Source organism: Chlorocebus sabaeus, chromosome 16, assembly GCF_047675955.1.
Source record: "Chlorocebus sabaeus isolate Y175 chromosome 16, mChlSab1.0.hap1, whole genome shotgun sequence".
Lineage (NCBI taxonomy): Eukaryota > Metazoa > Chordata > Mammalia > Primates > Cercopithecidae > Chlorocebus > Chlorocebus sabaeus.
This window is the reverse complement of record NC_132919.1, coordinates 39137750-39161103: the sequence shown is the minus strand read 5'-3', so window position 1 is coordinate 39161103 and position 23354 is coordinate 39137750. Positions and strand designations below refer to the sequence as shown.

Here is a 23354-nt window from a genome sequence, read left to right as displayed (position 1 = left end):
GAAATAATCTGTAATATAGAAGAAATATCATGATATAAGTAGCACTTTTCAAATACAAAGAACTCTTTGGTGGCTGATCTGAGTGTAATGGTGTTTACAATTAATTGATTACAACCAGTTACAGATTTATTTATTTCTCCACTCCCACTGCTTCATTTGATTAGCCTTAAAAAACAAACAAAACAAAACAAAAAACTTCTTTGGGCAGGCCTTCCTTCCTAGCAGAGAAGGCAAAAACATGCACAGTCAGCATCATTACAATTCAGAGTATAATTGAGATTCCCACTAAAGCAAGTAAGGTTGTTGTTGTTGTTATTGTTTTGGAGACTCTAGCTCAGGCTGGAGTGCAGTTGCGTGATTTAGGCTCATTGCAACCTCCGTCTCCTGGGTTCAAGCAGTTATCCTGCCTCAGCTTCCCGACTAGCTGGGACTGCAGGCGCGTGCCGCCATGCCCAGCTAATTTTTGTATCTTTAGTAGAGATGGGGTTTTGCCATGCTGGCCAGGCTGGTCTTGAACTCCTGACCTCAAGTGATCTGCCTGCCTCAGCCTCCCAAAGTGCTGGGATTACAAGTGTGAGCCACCATACCTGGCCTAAAGCAAGTAAGTTTTATGTGCAGCATGGCCTGAGAGATCCCAAGGTAACTGTGTACAAAAGGAGAGAACACAGTAATCACTGGGCTGAGTGGCTTTAGATTCCTAAGAACTTAGAATTTAGACTCTTCCATAACTCCCAGCAATCTTAGACATTTATCCCAGAAAAATGAAATATATGATTACAAAAACCTGTAAATGAATTTTTTTTAATTTAATGGTTTATTTTATTATTATTATTTAAAACAAGGTCTTGCTCTGTCACTGAGGCTGGAGTGCAGTGGTGTGATCTTGGTTCACTGCAGCCTTGACTTCCTGGGTTCAGATGGTCTCCTGTCTCAGCCTCCTGTGTAGCTTGGACCACAGGTGCATGCTGCTATGCCTGGCTAATTTTTCGATTTTTTCTGCAGAGACAAGGTCTCACTTTGTTGCCCAGGTTGATCTTGAATTCTTGGCCTCAAGTGATCCTCCCACCTCAGCCTTTTGAGTAGCTGAGACTAGAGGTGTGTACCACTATGCCTGGCTAATTTTTAAATTGTTAGTGGAGATGGAGTCTCACTGTATTGGCCAGGCTGGTCTCAAACTCCTAGGCTCAAGCAATCCTCTTGTCTTGTTCTCCCAAAATGCTGAGATTACAGGCATTTTTTTTTTTTTAATAAAAATATGTTACCAGGGAGATGCAGCCTTCCATGTAAAATGAAGGCACAGTCTCTAAAACCTATACATGAATGTTTATAGCAACTTTATTCATAAAAGCAAAATCCTGAAAATAGCCTAAATGACCTTCAGTGGGTAAATGACTGAACAAACTCTGACATTTCCATACAATGGAATACTATTCAGCAGTAAAAGGGAATGAACTATTGATACATGCAACGACCTGGATGGTCCTCAAAGACATTATGCTTAGTGAAAAATCAACCTCAAACTGTATTGTAGATTCCATTAACCATAGCCTGGAAGAGCAGATTAGGGGACGGGGACTTAGGGTAGGGTAGAGAGTGGGCACCAATACAAGAAAAAGTTCTTGTGTGGTGATGAAACAGCTTTGTATCTCTCTCTCTTCTTTTTTTTTTTTTTTTTTTTGAGACTCACTGTATCACCCAGGCTGGAGTGCAATGGTGCGATCTCGGTTCACTGTAACCTCCGCCTCCCGGGTTCAAGTGATTCTCCTGCTTCAGCCTCCCGAGTAGCTGGGATTACAGGTGCCCGCCACTACACTGGCTAATTTTTGTATTTTTAGTAGAGATGGGTTTTCACCATGTTGGTCAGGCTGGTCACAAACTCCCTACCTCAGGTGATCCACCCGCCTCAGCCTCCCACAGTGCTGGGATTACAGGTGTGAGCCACCATGCTCAGCCATAGCTTTGTATCTTGATTGTGGTAGTGGTTACATGAATCTATACATGGGTTAAAATTGCATAGAACTACACACAAACAAATGAATGTGGTGTTTAAAAACTGATGAAAATTGAATAAAGTTTGTAGTCTAATGAACAGTAAGGTACCAATGTCAATTCCAGGTTTTGATACTATACTATAGTTACATCAGTGTCACCTTTTGGGGAAGCTGGGTGAAGGCTGCATGGGACTATACTGTACTACAGGTGTGTACCACCATGCCTGGCTAATTTTTAAATTTTTTTGTAGAGATGCAGTCTCACTGTATTGCCCAGGCTGGTCTCAAACTCCTAAGCTCAAGCAATCATCTTGTTTCGTTCTCCCAAAGTGCTGAGATTAAGTCTATAATTCTTTCAAAATAAAAGGCTCACTTTTGGCCTGTAATCACAGAACTTTTCCCTTGATTCCCATATTTTTCCAGAAGCCTCTGGCTTTCTGTCATTTTTTAATTTAAAAATTCCAAAAACCTTTCAGCAGCAATTTCCAAACATCACAGTAAAAATGTCTCAATAAAATTTGTCATTCATATTACCAACATGCTATATAATTGACACAACTTTTGTAATTCTCTTCCTTTTTTTCTTTCTTTTTTTTTTTTTTTTGAGATGGAGTTTTGCTCTTGTTGCCCAGGCTGGAGTGCAATGGCACGATCTCAGCTCACCACAACCTCCGCCTCCCGGGTCAAACGATTCTCCTCCCTCAGCCTCCCAAGTAGCTGGGATTACAGGCATGCACCACCACGCCTGACTAATTTTTTGTATTTTTAGTAGAGATGGGGTTTCTCAATGTTGGTCAGGCTGGTCTTGAACTCCCAGCCTCAGGTGATCCACCAGCCTTGGCCTCCCAAAGTGCTGGGATTACAGGTGTGAGCCACCACGGCCAGCCTACTTTTGCAATTCTTACAGTATGACTTATAAGAATTTTACATTAGTCCTTTAATTTCCAGATGTAAACTCAAAATATAAACATTAAAGGAATTGGGGCACATAGTGGTAGTGGGAAAATGTGGCACTTAATGATTTTTCACTCTTTCACACTTAATGCAATGGTTCTTTCTTTTAGTGCTCTGGTTCCAAAGTTGCATAAGTATTTTTAATTTAATTTAATTTTATTTTATGTTTTGAGATGGAGTGTCGCTCTGTCACCCAGGCTGGAGTGCAGTGGCACAATCTTGGCTCACTGCAACCTCTGCCTTGTGGGTTCAAGCAATTCTCCTGTCTCAGCCTCCTGAGTAGCTGAGATTACAGACGCACGGCACTATGCCCAGCTAATTTTTGTATTTTTTAGTAGAGATGGGGTTTCTCCATGTTGGTCAGGCTGGTCTTGAACTCCTGACCTCAGATGATCCACCCGCCTCGGCCTCCCAGAGTGTTGAGATTACAGGCGTGAGCCACTGTGCCCAGCCAAGTTTTTTTTTTTGAGACAGAGTCTCACTCTTGCCCACACTGGAATGCAGTGACACGATCTCGGCTCACTGCAACGTCCACCTCCTGAGTTCAAGCAATTCTCCTGCCTCAGCCTCCAGAGTAGCTGGGATTACAGGTGCCTGCCATCATGCCTGGCTAATTTTTGTATTCTTAGTAGAGAGGGTTTCATCATGTTGGCTAGGCTGATCTCAAACTCCTGACCTCAAGTGATCCACCCTCCTCAACCTCCCAAAGTGCTGGGATTACAGGTGTGAGTCACCGTACCTGGCTGTAAGTTTTGAGGGTCAGCCCCTAACCCTGTTTTCCCTATAAGCTCTGTTATCCTTATGTATGAATTTGCAGAACTCAAGATTTTGCAGTGACTTGTATATTTTCTTACAACTGAAACACCTATATATAAGTAAGCCAAAAACATTACAAAGCACCATGTAAACAAAGGGGCAAAATAAATTCTCAAACTTATTTACTGTTTTTTTAAAAATAAAGAAGTAGATAATTTAGAACTATTTATTTATTTATATAATTTTTAAATTTGAGACAGAGTCTCACTCTGTCACCCAGGCTGTAATGCAGTGGCTCAATCTCGGCTCACTGCAAACTCCACCTCCCGGGTTCAAGAGATTCTCCTGCCTCAGCCTCCCGAGTAGCTGGGGTTACAGGTGTATGCCACCAGGCCCGGCTAATTTTTGTATTTTTAGTAGAGGCAGAGTTTCACCATGTTGGCCAGGCTGGTCTCGAACTCATGACCTCAAGTGAATCCACCCACCTTGGCCTCCCAAAGTGCTGAGATTACAGGCGTGAGCAACTGTGCCCAGCCTAGAACTAACTATTTAAAATAAATTACTTTTATGTGATTAAAAAATACGTTATGTTTTTATTAAAAGTTCCCTGTAAGCGTAATTTTTTTTTCTCTCAGTAAATATAACAGGGCCTGGCATGGTAGCTCACTCTGGTCATTCCAGCACTTTGGGAGGCTGAAGTAGGAGAAATGCTTGAGCCCAGGAGTTCACGACCAGCCTAGGCAATATGATGAATTTCTGTCTCTACAAAAAATTTTTGAAAAATTAGCTCGGCATGGTAGTGCATGTCTGTAGTCCCAGCTGTGTGGGAGGCTAAGGTGTGGGATCACTTGAGCCTGGGAGGTCTAGGCTACAATGAGCCATGATCCGGCCACTGTACTCTAGCCTGGGTGACAGAGCAAGACCCTGTCTAATACACACACACACACACACACACACACACGCACACACACGCACATACATATATACACATAGAAGGGCAAGGAGAGAGGGAATGGACATTTGTTGTTTAACGGTATAAAGTTGGCCAGGCAAGGTGGCTCACGCCTATAATCCCAGCACTTTGTGAGGCTGAGGCAGGTGGATTGCTTGAGCCCAGGAGTTCGAGACCAGCCTGGGTGACATGGTGAAACCTCATCTCTACAAAAAATACAAAAAATTAGCTGGGCATGGTGGCACACGCCTGTAGCCCCATCTATTATAACTCAGGAGACTGAGGTGGGAGTGTTACCTGAGTCAGGGTCGAGGATGCAGTGAGCTTTGGTTGTGCCACTGCACTCCAGCCTAGGTGACAGTGAGACCTTGTCTCAAAAAAAAAAAAAAAAAAGTGGGGGGCCGGGGGCATAGAGTTGTTTTCAGTTTTGCAAAATGAAAAGACTTCTGGACTTTGGTTGCACAACAGTGTGAATATACTTAAAACCACCAAACTGTACATTTAAAAATGATTGACATTCAATTTTGCTGGGTGGTGGGTGGTGGGGGTGGTGAAAAAATAAATTTTAAAAATGATTAAGATCTTAAGTTTTGGCCGTGTGCGGTGGCTCAAGCCTGTAATCCCAGCACTTTGGGAGGCCGAGACGGGCGGATCACAAGGTCAGGAGATCAAGACCATCCTGGCTAACACAGTGAAACCCCGTCTCTACAAAAAAATACAAAAAACTAGCCGGGCGAGGTGGTGGGCGCCTGTAGTCCCAGCTACTCGGGAGGCTGAGGCAGGAGAATGGCCTAAATCCGGGAGGCGGAGCTTGCAGTGAGCCGAGATCTGGCCACTGCACTCCAGCCTGGGCGACAGAGCGAGACTCCGCCTCAAAAAAAAAAAAAAAAAAAGATCTTAAGTTTTGGCTGGCGTGGTGGCTCACACCTGTAATCCCAGCACTTTGGGAGGTCAAGGCAGGCAGATCATTTGAGGTCAGGAGTTTGAGACCAGCCTGGCCAACATGGTGAAACCACATCTCTACTAAAAATACAAAAAATTAGCCGGGCATAGTGGTGTGTGCCTGTAGTCTTAGCTACTTGGGGGGCTGAGGCAGGAGAATTGCTTGAACCCAGGAGGCAGAGGTTTCAGTGAGCCGATATTGTGCCTCTGCACTCCAGCTTGGGTGACAGAGTGAGACTCCATCTCAAAAAAAAAAAAATCTTAAATTTTATGTTATGTGTATTTTAGCACAATTAAAATTATATATATATATGTATGTCTATCTTGTATTTTTAAACTTTTGGGATATTGAGCATTTTTCCAATAGAAACTTAAAATGGTGGTTAGATTCTTGAATTAGTTTACAAACTAATTTGTATTTTATATTTGATTCATAACATAGCTAAAAGATGACACATTTGCAACAGTATTGATGTGTATCTATATATACTCATATATAGAGATATATAGCTACATATTTTTTAAACAGGAGTAAAGTTACTGAATATTCCATCTTTTCATCTTTTCATTTTGTTCCATTGGATTCTGACATGTTAAGTCTTTAGCTGTAGGTACCCTAACCAACAGACAGAAGTGGTATTGCAAAAGCAGAAATGGTAATAGAGAAATTTTAGTAACATTATTACACTATGAGGCTCCACGATCAATCCTGACCCATTTGTCAAGGACTAACCACTATTAAGTGTAGTGTTATTTGCAAATAAATATTCATAATCCCGGGAATGCTTGTAATAGATTTCAAAATATTGTCTTGGGAAATATTGAGAGTTGTGAAGTAATCCTCTTTATTTGAGTGATTGTAAAAGTAACATGTAATATTGCTTGTGTCTTTTAGAATTCAGATATTCCTATACTTTTCAGTCTACAACGTGTCCTGCTCATTCTTGGCCTTTTCTTCACTGGCCTCTTGCCCTTTGTGCCCATTCGAGAACAGTTTTTTGAAATCCCAATGCCTTCTATTATACTGAAGTAAGTGGTTACCCTTTTATTTTAAAATTAATTATCAATTATAGAAAGACTAAGATAAAAGCTAATATCAACATCAATGATGAAGAGATTTCTGTAGTGATTTCCATGTTCTATTACCTGACCTATATTATGCATTTTTATATAAGACACATTCTCTAAAACAAATAATCAGGACCCATCTGAGATTATAATGATTTTCTGTGCCTGTATAGTCAGAAATCAGATAAAAGGAATTTAGTTTAATTACAGAAGGTCAATAATTCTTTTATTCTCACATCAAATAGCAGTTGCCCTCCACTTTCCCTTCTTTCTACTTCATTGACAGCTCTACCCAGCTGAAATTCCATTAAACTCCAAATTAAACAATGGTATTACTGTAATACATTTAGGAAGAAAAACTACCACCACCATAAAAGCCTCTGGAGATAGGAAAATAAAAGGGTACAGTTAGCTTATATAGGATACTGTTTTGTTTTGTTTTGTTTTGTTTTGAGATGGAGTTTCACTATTGTGGCCTAGGCTGGAGTACAAAGGTGTGATCTCGACTCACTGCAACCTCCGCCTCCCAGGTTTAGTGATTCTCCTGCCTCAGCCTCCTGAGTAGCTGGGATTACAGGCACCCACCATGTCACCTGGCTAATTTTTGTATTTTTAGTGGAGACAGGGGCTTCACTATGTTGGTCAGACTGGTCTCGAACTCCTGACCTCAGGTGATCCACCCACCTCCTCCCAAAGTGCTGGGATTATAGGCGTGACCCACCTTGCCCAGCCAGGATCCTTTTATATTTACATAATTCCTCTACCAGAAAAGCCTTGCATTTCACTTGCTAATTTACTAGAAAGATAAAAATACATAGATTGTAAAAATACATAGGTACATAAAAACACTTAGATTGCCTGATAAATACTAAGCACTCATAAGTGATAGCTTTTATTGTTATCTTTGTTATTATAAAGAATGATAGCTTCATCTCAAAATTCTACACACTTAGAATGTGATTTCTAGCTGTAGATTCATAACTGAATTATGACAAAGGAATTTGGAATTGTTGGGGAGATCATTTAAATGTGATTTTACTTGTATGAAAACACTTTTCATATCCAACAGAACTTTAAAAAATCGAGCTGAAGAGCTTTCCTCTTTTATAGCATGTCTCAATAAAGCTAATTACTTGGGGGAAAACATCAAGCTGATCGTTAGTGTAGCAGTCATCAAACAATATTGGTAAGAAAAGCAGGCCAGGTGCAATGGCTCACACCTGTAATCCCAACACTTTGGGAGGCCGAAGTGGGCAGATCATGAGGTCAGGAGTTTGAGACCAGCCTGGCCAACATGGTGAAACCCCGTCTTTACTGAAAATATAAAAATTAGCCAGGCTTGCCTGAACCTGGGAGACGGAAGTTGCAGTGAGCCGAGATTGCGCCACTGCACTCCAGCCTGGGGGACAGAGCGAGACTCCTTCTCAAAAAAAAAAAAAAGAAAAGAAAAAAAATAAAAACAATTGGCCGGGTGTGGTGGCTCATGCTTGTAATCCCAGCACTATGGGAGGTCAGGAGTTCGAGACCAGCCTGGCCAACATGGTGAAACCCCTTCTCTACTAAAAATACAAAAATTAGCCGGGCACGGTGGTGGGCACCTAGAATCCCAGTTACTCAGGAGGCTGAGGCAGGAGAGTCACTTGAACCCCAGAGGCGGAGGTTGCAATGAGTCAAGATCGCTGCACTGTAACCTGGGCGACAGAGCAAGACTGCGTCTCAAAAAAAAAAAAAAGAAAAGAAAAACAATTTAGTCAGTACTCTTGTGCTCAACTTCTATTTCGTGCCTGTTTTCCAATTTCAGTATGTTAGTGATGAACATGTTTATTTATTCCTAAATTATATTTATGAACAGTCTTTGTGGCTGTTTCTTAGACAAAACAATAGAAAACACTTCTTGTCTACCAAAAAAACAAAACAAAACAAAACCCTATTTTATTTGCTAGATTAAAATTATCCCTAAACATTAATTCCTGGCCGGGCCAGGGGCTCCTGTCTGTAATCTCAGCACTTTGGGAAGCGGAGGCAGGAGGATCACCTGAGGTCAGGAGTTCCATACCAGCCTGGCCAACATGGTGAAACTCCATCTCTACTAAAAATACAAAATTAGCTGGGCATGGTGGCGCACATCTGTAATCCCAGCTGCTCAGGAGTCTGAGGCAGGAGAATCGCTTGAACCCGGGAGGTGGGAGTTGCAGTGAGCTGAGATTGCACCATTGCACTCCAGACTGGGCGACAGAGCAAGACTTTGCCTCTAAATAAATAAATAAAACATTTATTCCTAAAGTACTTAGCTTCCATCTGGCCTGGAGTGGACTGTTTGCTCTGTATTTATCTTCATGTGTTCCTTTTAGAAGCAAATATTGTTGAAATACAGACCTAAGAACAAACTCCATAGAATTAATATTTTCTCTAAAAACTGATTATGGATTAAGACACAAGTAGGATATTTTTTGTGTGTTTTAATACTTCTATGGAAGACAGTGGATATTTTCTAAGACAATATAGTGATTGTTTAATGAGGTAGTCAGTATTTGAGCTACTAAATCCCTAAGATTCCTGAAATTGCAACCAGGACTTTCCACTGGGGCCAGAGTTATGGAAAAAAGGACTTGTACTTTATTTAGTACTTTTTTTTTTTTTTTTTTTTTTTTTTGAGACAGTGTTTCACTTTGTCGCCCAGGCTGGAGTGCAGTGGCACAATCTTGGTTCACTGCAACCTCTGCCTGCTGGGTTCCAGCGATTCTCCTGCCTCAGGCTCCTAAGTAACTGGGGTTACAGGCGTATGCCACCATGCCTGGCTAATTTTTATGTTTTTAGTAGAGACGGGGTTTCGCCATGTTGGCCAGGCTGGTCTGGAACTTCTGACCTCAGGTGATGCACCGCCTCAGCCTCCCCAAGTGCTGGGATTACACACATGAGCCACCGTGCCTGGCCTACAGAATTTTTTTTTTTTTTTTTTTTTGAGACAGAGTCTCACTCTGTCGCCCAGGCTGGAGTGCAGTGGCGCAATCTCGGCTTACTGCAAGCTCTGCCTCCCAGGTTCACTCCATTCTCCTGCCTCAGTTTTCCAAGTAGCTGGGACTACAGGTACCCGTCACCATGCCTGGCTAATTTTTTGTATTTTTAGTAGAGACGGGGTTTCACCATGTTAGCCAGGATAGTCTTGATCTCCTGACCTCGTGATCTGCCCATCTTGGCCTCCCAAAGTGCTGGGATTACAGGCGTGAGCTACCGCGCCCGGCCGGCCTACAGATATTTTAAAGGAAAGGAAAACACATGGTAAACAGCTTACTTTAATCTATAATACAGTTCTGTTGTATGTTTAAATCTGCCGCATACTAAATTGTAGCAGACAAAGCAGGAGAAAGATTTTACCAAAAAAGAAAGGAGATATGAGCCTAGGGCACCAGGGTCTCTGGAAAGACAGTATTTGTTTGTTTGTTTGTTTGTTTATTTATTTATTTATTTATTTATTTTTAACTTTTGAATAGGGATGGCAAAAAGTTAGCTTGAGACCAGTGCAAACAGAACCCAACTGGCCTTTGTTTTATTTTTGTCCTTTTTACAAATATTTTTGAGAATATACAAAGTACAAGGCACTGTTTTCATTTTCAAATCTGTTTCATCACACTGATATATTTCTGTGTTTCTAATTTGTAATTCAAACTTTATTTTACCCTAGGCTAAAAGAACCACACACCATGTCCAGAAGTCAGAAGTTTCTCATCTGGCTTTCTGATCTGTAAGAATTTTAACTTCTTAATATGCAAGTTATTGCTTCAGCTATTAAATACTACCCTTAAAATTTAGTGCAAGCTTTCCACATGTAATTTATAACAAGGGCAAATTGAGTACCTGCTATGTAAAATGTGTATGAATCATTTAGAAATATCTTAATTACTAATCACAAAACCTTAGGAAGAATCTTGAGAGAGAATCTCATCCAACTTCATGAGAAAACTGAGCCACCATATACCCAGTTAAATTATTTACTTGGGGTTGTCTAGCTAGTTAGTAGCAGAACTAGGTTAAATAACCATTCCTTTTTGCTTACTTGCTGTTTCCACCAAGCATGGTGAAAAGACGTGTAACAACACCATATATATAAAAGTATATGTTGCCTACAGCACATTTCTCAGAAAAATCTGCTCTGCACCAAGACTTAGCAGAAAGGAAATCTCACCTATAGAATGGATATCAACTTTAAAGAAAATGCCTTAATTTAGACATGTTGAGTTTAATTTTAGTAAAAATCACAAAATAATTGTACTATATTTTGCTTTAAGATGGAACCTTGAATGCTTAAATATTTTAATAGTCTAAAATCACAACTTTTTATTATTTAATGCCTTTTTCTTTTCTTATTTATTTATTTTTAATTATTATTATTATTTTTTGAGACGGAGTCTTGCTCTGTCATCCAGGGAGTGCAGTGGTGTGATCTTGGCTCATTGCTTCCCGGGTTCAAGTGATTCTTCTGCCCCAACTTCCCGAGTAGCTGGAACCATAGGCGCCTGCCACCATGCCTGGTTAATTTTTGTATTTTTTAGTAGAGACAAGGTTTCACCATGTTGGCCAGGTTGGTTTTGAACTCCTGGCCTCAAGTGATCTGCCCACCTCAGCCTCCCAAAGTGCTGGGATTGCAGGTGTGAACCACCGCGCCCAGCCTTAACGCCTTTTTCAAAGAGTCCTAAACAATTAGTTTTATCTTTTCTTTGTGTCAGTGTTTATTCTTTTTTGCTTTATTCTCAATTTAAGCTCTAGTTTTTCAAGGATGCCTTTTTTTTGTGCTCATGTAAAACCAGGATGCATTTTTTTTCTTTTTTCAACCCTATTAACTGACAAGATGCATTTTTAATTTGTGTCAAAAGCACATGATTTCTAGTTTCTGTTATTTAATCATTCTAATAGACATAACAGAATAGAAATAATGTCTTTCCAGCGCAGTGAATTCCTATCTTGCTCAAGAGATTTGTATTTTGAAAGTTCACTTATCAGTGAGTTACTTGGAACAAAAAAATTTTTTTTCCCTAGACATAGGATAGTGTAATTAATGGACATAATGCTTCTAACATAGCTTACAAAAGACTAATCCATTGTGTAATGAACTATGATGCTATAGAAATTGACCTGCATTTGTTGACTTATTTTAACTTGGAAAGTTAGGAACACATATTAATAGTAAGAAAGGAAAGCCAGCTCTTTCTCCTTCTTCAGCAGTGAAAATGAGGCAGCCTCTTTTCTACTGAGCTGTGTCAACAAGAATGGGTCTCCGACAGATCTGGTAGCAGTAAGGAGTAGAAAGGAGGTTCTGGTTGTCCACCAACCAGCAGCCTGCAATGAAAGGAGATCCAGCAATTAAGACATAAATTAATTCACAACAGCCATTATTACTTGAGACCATTTCTTTTATTGCTGAAGCATTGGGATTAAATTAAACTAGGAATTACTAAACTCTAAATTGACTAAATTAGGACTAAGGACTAGATTCCTAAATCATTTATGCTTTTTCTTTTCTAGCTTACTAATGAGGAAAGCTTTGTTTGACCACTTAACTGCTCGAGGCATTCAAGTAAGTTTCTGGAATGATGCATTTTGGAAGCAGCATAGCTCACCAGTTTAACACAAATATAAAGGGCAAGAACTTTTAACTGACTTAGTTTGGCCCTTCACTCTGATACTGCTGCTTTACTGATCCACAAATGAGGACCTTAAGCTCTTCCTATACAGTTAGCAATAAAGCATTGGCATTTCTGGATCTAGATTCCTCTTATGTACAGAATAGCTGTTGCCATAGGGGTGGGCCAGTGTTTGTGTGTGTGTGTGTGTGTGTGTGTGTGTGTGTATTTTTTTTTTTCTTTTTTTTTTTTTTTGAGATGGAGTCTCGCTGTGTCACCCAGGCTAGAGTGCAGTGGTGCAGTCTTGACTCACTGCAACCTCCACCTCCCAGGTTCAAGCGATTCTCATGCCTCAGCCTACTAAGTAGCTGGGATTATAGGCGCGCACCACCACACCTGGCTAATTTTTGTATTTTTAGTAGAGACTGGGTTTTGCCATGTTGGCCAGGCTGATCTCGAACTCCTGACCTCAGATGATCCACCCGCCTTGACCTCCCAGAGTGCTGGAATTACAGGCGTGAGCCACTGCGCCCAGCCAGGAGAGTGTATATTTAATAAGCACTGTGAATTTTTTTTTTAACACCCCTCATTCCTGTAAGGAACAAAGTGAACTTTTAAAAAAGGATCTAATGATTTATTTAAATGATAGCTTTAAAAGGTTATTTCTAAATGTACCAAGATTGTAGTGGATAAATACTGTTATAAAAATAATTTTCTATTTTAACATTTCTTCTCATCCTTCTCACACTTCTAATTTTCAGGTGTATATTTGGGTATTAAACGAAGAACAAGAATACAAAAGAGCTTTTGATTTGGGAGCAACTGGGGTGATGACAGACTATCCAACAAAGCTTAAGGATTTTTTACATAACTTTTCAGCATAGAAAAAGAGGTACTTAGAAGTATTGAAGGAAAAAATGAAGACCTAAGAAAAAAAATTTCATCATCATTTCCCTAAGCCATTTCCAGAATGGTAAAAGGTTTAATCAGTTTTTATTACCTCATTTTTAAGCCTGTATGAGAATGTAGAAACTATATATTATATGTATATTTATTTTAAATAATATTGTATATTTTATGTTTGTAAATTGTTTAGAAAGATAATTGGTTATGAGATGTAAGTTTTAATTTCTTAATATGCATTTTAGTTTCTAGATCTTACACAGAAATCTTGATTAATAACATACACAGAAATGTACATACTACATCATCTACAGAAATCTTGATCAATAATCTAGAAACTAGGTTATCTAGGTTATTGATCAAGATTTCTGTAGATGATGTAGTGTTCTATTATAAGTAATTCTGGAATCAAAGACTGTTGGATACATTTGGCATTGGGCTGAGTGGGGTGGCTAACGCCTGTAATCCCAGCACTTTGGAAGGCTGAGGCAGGCAGATCATCTGAAGTCAGGAGTTTAAGACCAGCCTGACCAACATGGCAAAACCCCATCCCTACCAAAAATACAAAGATTAGCCAGGCGTGGTGGTACACGTCTGTCATCCCAGCAGCTCTTAAGGCTGAGGCACGAGAATTGCTTGAACCTGGGAGGCAGAGGCTGTAGTGAGCCAAGATAGCACCACTGCACTCCAACCTGGGAGACAGAGTAAGACTCTGTCGCAAAAAAAAAAAAAAAAAAAAAAAAAAATGGCATTAGCCTTCACTGGAATACAATCAGTTAGTTAGTAAAAGAATTTTTTTTTTTTTTTTTTGACATGGAGTCTTCCTCTGTTGCCGAGGCTGGAGTGCAGTGGTACCATCTTGGCTCACTGCAACCTCTGCCTCCCAGGTTCCAGCTATTCTCCTGCCTCTGCCTCCTGAGTAGCTGGGATTACAGGTGCCCACTACCACGCCCAGCTAATTTTTGTATTTTTAGTAGAGACAGGGTTTTGCCATGTTGGCCAGACTGGTCTCGAACTCCTGACCTCAGGTGATCCACCCACCTCGGCCTCTCAGAGTGCTGGGATCACAGGTGTGAACCACTGCGTCTGGCCAGTAAAAGAAATTTTGAAGGCCACTGCAGCTATTTGTTAGTGTCTTGTTATTTCTAGGTGCATCTTAGTTAAAGGGGAAAAATAAAATGGAAAAAGCTTGGAAATCAGTGATGTGTAGTTATCTGGCAGGTTATACATAATTAGCAGCAGTCAGGCTCAAGAAAATAAAAGTTGATTCGTTGATCAGAAATAAAATCTGTAGAGTGAATTAGATTTCTGAGTTGATGTTGTTAATGGAACATTCTATTTGAGACCTTTATTCAGGTGTGTAACAATTCTACCATGTCCATTTTTTTAAGCATTAAAAATGAACTTATCAATTATAAATTAAGATAAGATCCAAATAGTTCTATTTTTGTGTTTCCTCTAAAAAAATGTAAGATTTTCACTTTTGGCATTGACTAACTGAGCCTACATCTAGATTTTAAATACCATCTTGAATCCTAATAATTATATTAAACTGATGAAAGTGCATATGATTGTTCCTAACACTTATGAACCCCCATAAAGATGTTCCTGATCTTTAAAATTCATTAATCTGAGTACTAAGTAGGAACAGAATTTTCCAAAGCATTAGACCTCGCTTTCTCAGTTTATCTGAAGCGACTTCGTGTACATCTGTTTCTAATATATTTGACTAATTTTCATGATCTCAGTTTGTGAGGTAAATGTAATCTGGAATAATAAGTGTCTTTTACCTAGATTACGTCTCTCATTTGGAGTTTGGCAATGAAACAGCTATGAAGAATTACTGTACTCTCCCATCTGTCCCTAGATGACATAAATATCATTTGCTTTGTTGTTTAAACTGAAATAAATTTTCCAAGAACAAAGTAAGGGTTCTTCATTTTTTTTTTTCAGTTTTAGTTCCAAATATGCTTTGTAGATTTTTTTTTTTGCAGAATTTAATGAGGTGATGCTTTAATCATATGAATAATAAATGCACCTGAGATTTCGCTCTAGTAAAAATAAAAGAAAATATGGAAACAATTTTATGGTAAGAAAGTTACTTCTTGGCATTTGAACAAATAACTTGGGCGGATAATCCATTGAATCAGTCATTTTCAATTTCACTTATTGTAACTTATGGTTATAGCTGCTAGGGATCATTTTGATCATCTTTGATGGAATTCTTTTTGTTATTTCTCCTTTCTAAATTTTGCTTTGTTATGATTCAGAGGAGATCATATTAAAGGGCCAGCTTATATCTTACGTAAACCAGTAGAAGATAAAGTACCCAACAAGGTAAAGATGTTTGGAAAATAATGTTTCAAAAGTTTGGTGATTTTATAGTCAAGGTGACTTTAATTTTCTTAATAAAAACATAGTAATTTATAACAAGGAAGTTGATCATCATTCAGTTAACACCTGAATTCTGCTTTCTGATAGGGGCATCATGTTTGTTTGTTTGTTTTTAGAGACACAGTCAGGCACCATGGCTCATGCCTGTCATCTCAGCACTTCGGGAGGGCGAGGCAGGCGGATCACGTGAGATCAGAAGTTTGAGATCAGCCTGACCAACATGGAGAAACCCTGTCTCTTCTAAAAATACAAAATTATCCAGGCGTGGTGGCACATGCCTGTAATCCCAGCTACTCAGGAGGCTGAGGCAGGAGAATCGCTTGAAACTGGGAGGCAGAGGTTGCAGTGAGCCAAGATCATGCCATTGCACTCCAGCCTGGGCAACAAGAGCGAAGCTCCATCTCAAAAAAAAAAAAACAAAAAAAGAGAGACAGGGTTTTGCTCTGCCACCCCAGCTGGAGTGCAGTCGCTCAGTCTCCGCTCACTGTAGCCCCAATCTCCCTGGCTCCAGTGATCTTCCTACCTCAGCCACCTTAGCCTCCTGAATAGCTGCCACTACAGGAGTACACCACCACCCCCTGCTAATTTTTGTGTTTTTTGTAAAGACGAGGTTGCGCCATGTTGCCCATGGCTCAAGCAATCTGCCCACCTTGGCCTCCCAAAGTGCTGGGATTACAGGCACAAGCCAATGTGCCCGGCCTCAGAATTTCTTAAAGCTCTAATTTCTGGCAAGGGTCAGTTCTAGAAATTGAGGAGTGGGGCAGGACTATAGGGAGTCATCTCATGGCCACACTGTGAAGAAAGAATGGCTGTGATGGGTTGAGAAAACAGAACATAAATCATAAATCATAGTATGCTCCAGTACGGGAAACCATTAACATATAATATGATCAATGATTTTGCCTAGAGTTATGCAACATGGTGACCCCAGAAAGAATCCATTGAAAAAAAATCAAAAGAGATTCTGCAATAGATAAGAGTGACAAGTCAAGGGTGGCCATGAATGCCAGGTTGAAGAGTTTGTTCTAAACTGAAAGTCATAAAGCTCAAGTAGATGGCTAAACTTGAGGCAATAAAAACAAGAACCAAAACTGCTAGGCAATAATACGACATAATGATTTCAGTCCCAAAAGAAAAATGTAAAGAACAGTCTGTAACCAGGCCCCAAAACAAAAGCAGAACTAAAGAAGTCAGATGCAAGCGTCAGAGAGGAAATCAAAATGCTGGGAGCATACTAAGACATTTTCTGTGCCTCATTTAGATAGCATTGAAAAATTAATGTTTGGAAAGTTGATCATCCTATAATCTGAAAGAAAAATACAAGCCTAGAGCAGAGAACAGTCCAGAAACCAGGTCAGAAGTCTAAACAGGTTCATATAAATCTAAATTGCCATTAGATTGCGTAAAACTTAATTTGGTGGCCAGGTGCAGTGGCTCACGTCTGTAATCCCAGCACTTTGGGAGGCCGAGGCAGGGAGATAACTTGAGGCCAGGAGTTCAAGACCAGCCTGGCCAACATGGCAAAACCCCGTCTCTACTGAAAAAAAAAAAAAAAAATTAGCCAGGTGTGGTGGCGCACACCTGTAATCCCAACTACTCAGGATTACACAAGAATTGAGGCACAAGAATTGCTTGAACCCTGGAGGCGGAAGTTGCGGGGAGTTGAGATGGCACTGCTGCACTCCAGCCTGGTCAATAGAGTGAGATTCTGTCTCAAAAAGGAAAAAAGGCCAGGCGTGGTGGCTCACTCCTGTAATCCCAGCATTTTGGGAGGCTGAGGTCAGGAGATGGAGACCATCCCAGCTAACACAGTAAAACTCCGTCTCTACTAAAAATACAAAAAAGTAGCCAGGCGTGGTGGCACGCACCTGTAGTCCCAGCTACTTGGGAGGCTGAGGCAGGAGAATCACTTGAACCCAGGAGGTGGAGGTTGCAGTGAGCCAAGATGATGCTGCTGCACTGCAGCCTGGGCAACAGAGCAAGGCTCCATCTCGAAACAAAGGAAGGAAGGAAGGAAGGAAGGAAGGAAGGGAGGGAGGGAGGGAGGGAGGGAGGGAGGGAAAGAAAAGGAAAAGAAGAAAGGAGGGAGGGAAGGGAGGGAAGGAAGGAAGGAAAGAGAGAGAGAGAAAGAAAGAAAGAAAGAAAGAAAGAGAGAGAGAGAGAGAGAAAGAAAGGAAGGAAAGAAAGAAAAAGACAGACAGACAGACATGGTAACAAGTAGGAAAACAATAAATCTATGTGTCTCTGTAAAGGAAAAATTAGGCCAGGCACAGTGGCTCACGCCTGTAATCCCAGCACTTTGGGAGGCCAAGACAGGTGGATCATCTGAGGTCAGGAGTTCGAGGCCAGGTTGACCAACATGGTGAAACCCTGTCTGTACTAAAAATATAAAAATTATCAGGGCATGGTGGTGGGCGCCTGTAATCCCAGCTACTCTGGAGGCTGAGGTAGGAGAATCACTTGAACCCGGGAAGCGGAGGTTGCAGTGAGCCAAGACCATGGCATTGCACTCCAGCTTGGGCAACAAGAGTGAAACTCCATCTCAATAAATAAAAATTTAAAAAGGGAAAAAATAATAAAAGCTAGTGACTGGATAAGCTTAAAAGAAGAAGGGAAAGTCACAAAGCTGCAAAAAAAAAAAAAAAATGGGGAACTGGAGAAGGGAAACAATGTGATGGTAAAGATGATGAATGTGGGTGCACTTGAGTTTGAAAGAGCAAAAAGAAGTTTGAGTGTCTATGCTTTAGACATATTAGTCCTTGGCTGAAAGGCTAAATCTGGAGGAATAGATTTAGGAATTTCCTGTACTTCATAGGTATGAATTTGCAAAGTTGCTCTTTAGAGGTGATATTAGTTGCTTCTCAGTATTCTACTTGCAATTTGAATAGTACCATGACACCAGATGCCTAGGTTGTGAATAGCATGGGTTCATACCCTAGTGAGATGGAATGATAATGTACAACATAACAAATGATCTCATTTATGCCTTTTTCTTTCAAAAGTAGAGAGCTCTATCAAAACAGACATAATTTTTTTATTTATTTTTTTGAGATGGAGTCTTACTCTGTCTCCCAGGCTGGAGTGCAATGGTGCGATCTTGGCTCACTGCAACCTCTGCTCCTGTATTCAAGTGATTCTCTTGCTTCAGACTCCCAAGTAGCTGGGACTACAGGCACACAGCACCACACCTGGCTAATTTTTATACTTTTAGTGAAGATGCGCTTTCACCATGTTGGCCAGGCTGATCTCGAACTCTTGACCTCAAGTGATGCACCTGCCTCAGACTCCCAAAGTGCTGGGATTACAGGCATGAACCACTGCGCCCAGCCAAAACAGGCATAATTTTAACTCATCGCATTATTTATGAAAAGAATACAAGTACATTAGTCTTGTTTGTTGAGTAGTTTTAAAATTTAGTTTTTTAAAGTCTTAAAATAACAAAGCAGGTCCTGGATAGCCTCTCCCAGGCAAGAGGAGGCTGAGTAGGTGTAGCAGGTTACCCATTCTCACTTTGATGAGAGCTGCTTCATTTTTTTCTGTTTTGTACATGAGTTCCACATAAAATTGATTTGAAATAGGAATTTTCTGCAAAAAAAAAAAAAAACTTTTTTGCGTTTGTAATCTTTGATCTAAGATTTTTCCCCTCTGGACTTTAGAACCTCCCTCTCTCCCCTCCTCTTCCTCTCTTTCTTCTTCCCTCCCTTCCTTCCCTGATAACTCACTCTAAGCCTTTAAAAAAGTCAGTCAGTTCCCTTAATGGTTTATGATTTATTTTTTTTTTCTGGTCAGAAACTTCTCAAGAACAACCAATGGGTGGGGAAGGAGAGGTGAGAGACAGGCATAGGATATAACAGCTAATTCAAAGTGTCGATGGCCAAGAAACATGAAAAATGTTTAACCTCCTTCATAATAAAAGACTTACAAAATGAAATGATAATGAATATGATACCAATTCCTGACTCTCAGGTAGGCAAGAATGAGTGTTGGTGAGAGGATAGGAGAACAAGCACTCATAAACTGTTGGTAGGAATATAAATCGACAGAGCCCACCCCTCCACCCGCCCCCCCCCCCCTTTTTTTTTTTTAAGACAGAGTCTTGCTCTGTTGCCCAGACTGAAGTGCAGTGGCATGATCACAGCTCACTGCAACCTGTGCCTCCTGGAATCAAGCAATCCTTCCACCTCAGACACACGAGTAGCTGGGACTACAGGTATGTACCATCATGCCGGCTAATTTTTGTATTTTTTTTTTTTTTTTTGTAGAGACAGGGTTTTGCTATGTTGCCGAGGCTGGTCTTAAACTCCTGGACTCAAGCCATCTGCCCACCTCAGCCTCACAAAGTGTTGGGATTATAGGTGTGAGCTACAACACCCGGCCTTGGCAGAACACTTAGAGGATAGATTTGACAGTACCTTCAAACACATCCTTTCATCAGAAATTCCACTGCCAGGAATAATATTCCAAGAAAAAAACAGGATGAATGTCCAAAGATACACATGCAGAATGAAAAATTGGAAACAACCTAAATATACAACATTGAAGGACTGTTTACGCCAGGCATGGTGGGTCACACCTGTAATCCCAGCACTTTGGGAGGTCGAGGCGGGCAAATCACTTGAGGCCAGGAGTTCCAGACCAGCCAACATGGTAAAACCCCATCTCTACTAAACATACAAAAACAATTCAGATGGGTGTGGTGGTACAGGCCTGTAGTCCCAGCTCCTTGGGAGGCTGAGGCATGAGAATCGCTTGAACCTCCTGGAAGGCGGAGGTTGCAGTGAGCCAAGATGACACCAGTGCACTCCAGCCTGGGTGACAGAATGAGACTTTATCTCAAACAAAACAAAACAAAACAAAACAACAGTGAGGAAGACCGGGCATGGTGGCTCATGCCTATAATCCCAGCACTTTGGGAGGCCAAGGCAGGCGGATCATGAGGTCAGGAGTTGAAGACCAGCCTGGTCAACATAGTGAAACCCTGTCTCTACTAAAAATACAAAACAAAAAAATTAGCCGTGCGTGGTGGCGGGCTCCTGTAGCTACTTGGGAGGCTGAGGCAGGAGAATCGCTTGAACCTGGGAGGTGGAGGTTGCAGTGAGCCGAGATCGCACCACTGTCCTCCAGCCTGGCCAACACAGCGAGGCTCTGTCTCAAAACAAACAAACAAAAAACAGAAACAAAACAGTGAGAGAGGCAGTGCATTCCATTCCAAGGCATCTGTGAGCCCACAGAGCAGACACCATGAGAAAAGCTCACCCTCCCCAGTTGAAAAAATTTATGAACAAGAAATTGTCGTTGAAATTAAATGGTGGCAGACATGTCCAAGAAATATTGTGGAGATTTGATCCCTTTATGAATCTTGTGATAGATGAATGTGTGGAGATGGCGACTAGTGGGCAACAGAACAATAATGGAACGGTGGTAATATGAGGAAATAGTATCATGTTAGAAGCCTTGGAATGAGTAAAAATAATGGCTGTTCAGCAGGGAAACCCATGCCCTCTCTCCATAGGGCCTGTTTTACTATGATGTAAAAATTAGGTCACGTACATTTTCACATTAGACATTTTGTTAAATAAACTTTCATAATAGTCAACAACAACAACAACAAAACCCAAAAACAAGGGACTGGTTAAATAAATTGTGACAGATCCTTATAAAATATGACTGTTCTATATCTACTGACATGAGAAAATTAAGTGTAAACACTAAGCCACAAAATTGTGTATTGTGTAAATAAAAAATATTCATCTTAAAGGTCTGAAATGCTATCTGCCAGTGTTAATAGTGTTTTTTCAGAATTGCGGTAAGAAGGCTCACGCCTGTAATTCCAGCAATTTGGGAGGCCGAGGCAGGTGGATCACCTGGGGTCAGGAGTTTGAGACCAGCCTGGCCAATGTGGTGAAATGCTGTGTTTACAAAAATACAAGAATTAGCCGGGCATGATGGTGGGTGCCTGTAGTCCCAGCTACTCGGGAGGGTGAGGTGGGAGAATCGCTTGAACCCAGGAGGCGGAGTTTGCAGTGAGCCGAGATTGCGCCACTGCACTCCAACCTGGGCAACAGAGCAAGACTCTGTCTCAAAAAAATAAATATATAAATACAGAAATAAATATGATGAAATCATTCAACTCAGCTGTGATTTCACAAGTCATCAACAAAAGAGTTGATCATTGAAATTAAGAGAAAAAGCTGAAGGAAGAGTTCAGAAGGAAAAAGAATGACCCAGAAAGTCAAGTTTAAAATATGTCCAAGGAAAAGAAAGTGTGGTCTGAGAAATAGAAGCAAGGGAGAGTATGTCTTCAACCCCATGAAAACAGAATTTAAGAGAAAAGGTAGGCTGGGCACGGTGGCTCAAGCCTGTAATCACAGCACTTGGAGAGGTTGAAGTGGGCGGATCATTTGAGGTCAGGAGTTCAAGACCAGCCTGACCAACATGGTGAAACCTGGTCTCTACTGAAAATACAAAAAATTAGCTGGGTGTGGTGGTACATATCTGTAATCCCAGCTTCTTGGGAGGCTGCAGCACGAGAATTGCTTGAACTCAGGAGGTTGCAGTGAGCTGAGATCATGCCACTGCACTCCAGCCTGGGCAACAGAGCAAGACTCCATCTCAAAAAAAGAAAGAAAGAAGGTGATTATCATCAGTGCCCAAAATAGAATACTAAGATCAAAGAAGGCAAGGGCCAGAAAAGGGATAACTGCAGTTTTTTTTTTTTTTTTTTTTTTTGAGACAGAGTTTCTCTCTGTCACCCAGGCTGGAGTGCAGTGCCATCCTCATGGCTTACTACAGCCTTGACCTCCTAGGTTTAAGCGACCCTCCCACTTCAACCTTTACCGTAGCTGAGACTACAGGTGTGTGCCATGACGCTTGGCTGATTTTTGTATTGTTTGTAGAGATGAGGTTTCGTCATGTTGCCCAGGTTGGTCTCAAACTCCTGAGCAATCCACACTCCTTGGCCTCCCAAAGTGCTGGGTTTACAGGCGTAAGCCACCGCACCTGGCCTGCATTTGTTTCAAAAGGAGGCCTCTGTAACTATGGTTCATTTATCTCTATAGTTGATGGAACTGATATGAGATTGCAAAGGAATCAAGAGGACTGAATTATACTAAAGGAGGCTAGTAAAAATCAGCCACTTATTCACAGGAATTAGAAAATCAAGACATTTGAAAGGGCAGCGGTATCAAGTGAGTCGTGTTCTATGTGGGAGGCTTATAAATGTGTGAAAACAAGAAGGCGCTAGTGGAGAGATTGGAGATATTAGAGAGAGGACATGTGATCAATTATCTCTTCAAGACTGTGTGGCTTGTAATTTATTCAACGAATCGGTAGATTCGTTGAATGCCTGCCTTGCCAAGCACCTGAGTCACAGCTGTGAATCATACCGAACATTTCCTGCCCTTGGTTCTTATGGTCTAGTTAAGCAATCCAGACCAGACAGAAGAGAAGGAAGAAGTATCTTTTTTATATATACTTCAAGGAAGGATGGGAAGCTAAGTATGAAAGACTGGGATGGGCCAGGCACGGTGGCTCACGCCTGTGATCCCAGCACTTTGGGAGACCAAGGTGGGCAGATCACCTGAGGTCAGGAAGGAGTTCGAGACCAGCTTGGCCAACATGGTGAAACCCCGTCTCTCCTACAAATACAAAATTAGCCAGGTGTAGTGGTGCAGGCTTGTAATCCCAGCTACTTGGGAGCCTGAGGCAGGAGAATTGCTTGAACCTTGGAGGTGGAGGTTGCAGTGAGCCAAGATTGTGCCACTGCACTCCAGCCTG

General features: G+C 41.1%; 1 protein-coding gene and 1 pseudogene across 2 annotated transcripts in view; both read left to right on the top strand.

The window, feature by feature from the left end:
• The window catches only part of GDPD1 (glycerophosphodiester phosphodiesterase domain containing 1), a 60069-nt gene extending 44452 nt beyond the window's left edge, over nt 1–15617 (top strand). The window contains exons 7-10 of one of the 2 annotated variants that reach the window (XM_037993008.2): nt 6491–6624; nt 10346–10405; nt 12184–12204; nt 14255–15617. In XM_037993008.2, the coding sequence (XP_037848936.1) occupies nt 6491–6624; nt 10346–10405; nt 12184–12204; nt 14255–14333 (294 nt within the window). In that variant the 3' untranslated portion in view covers nt 14334–15617. Of the gene's footprint in view, nt 1–6490; nt 6625–10345; nt 10406–12183; nt 12236–13042 lie in introns of both variants that reach the window. The other variant, XM_008011253.3, reaches the window with a different exon arrangement.
• A 4109-nt stretch (nt 15618–19726) lies between these two features.
• Nucleotides 19727–21290, top strand: LOC119622085 (small nuclear ribonucleoprotein G pseudogene; annotated as a pseudogene).
• Nucleotides 21291–23354: the final 2064 nt, after the last annotated feature.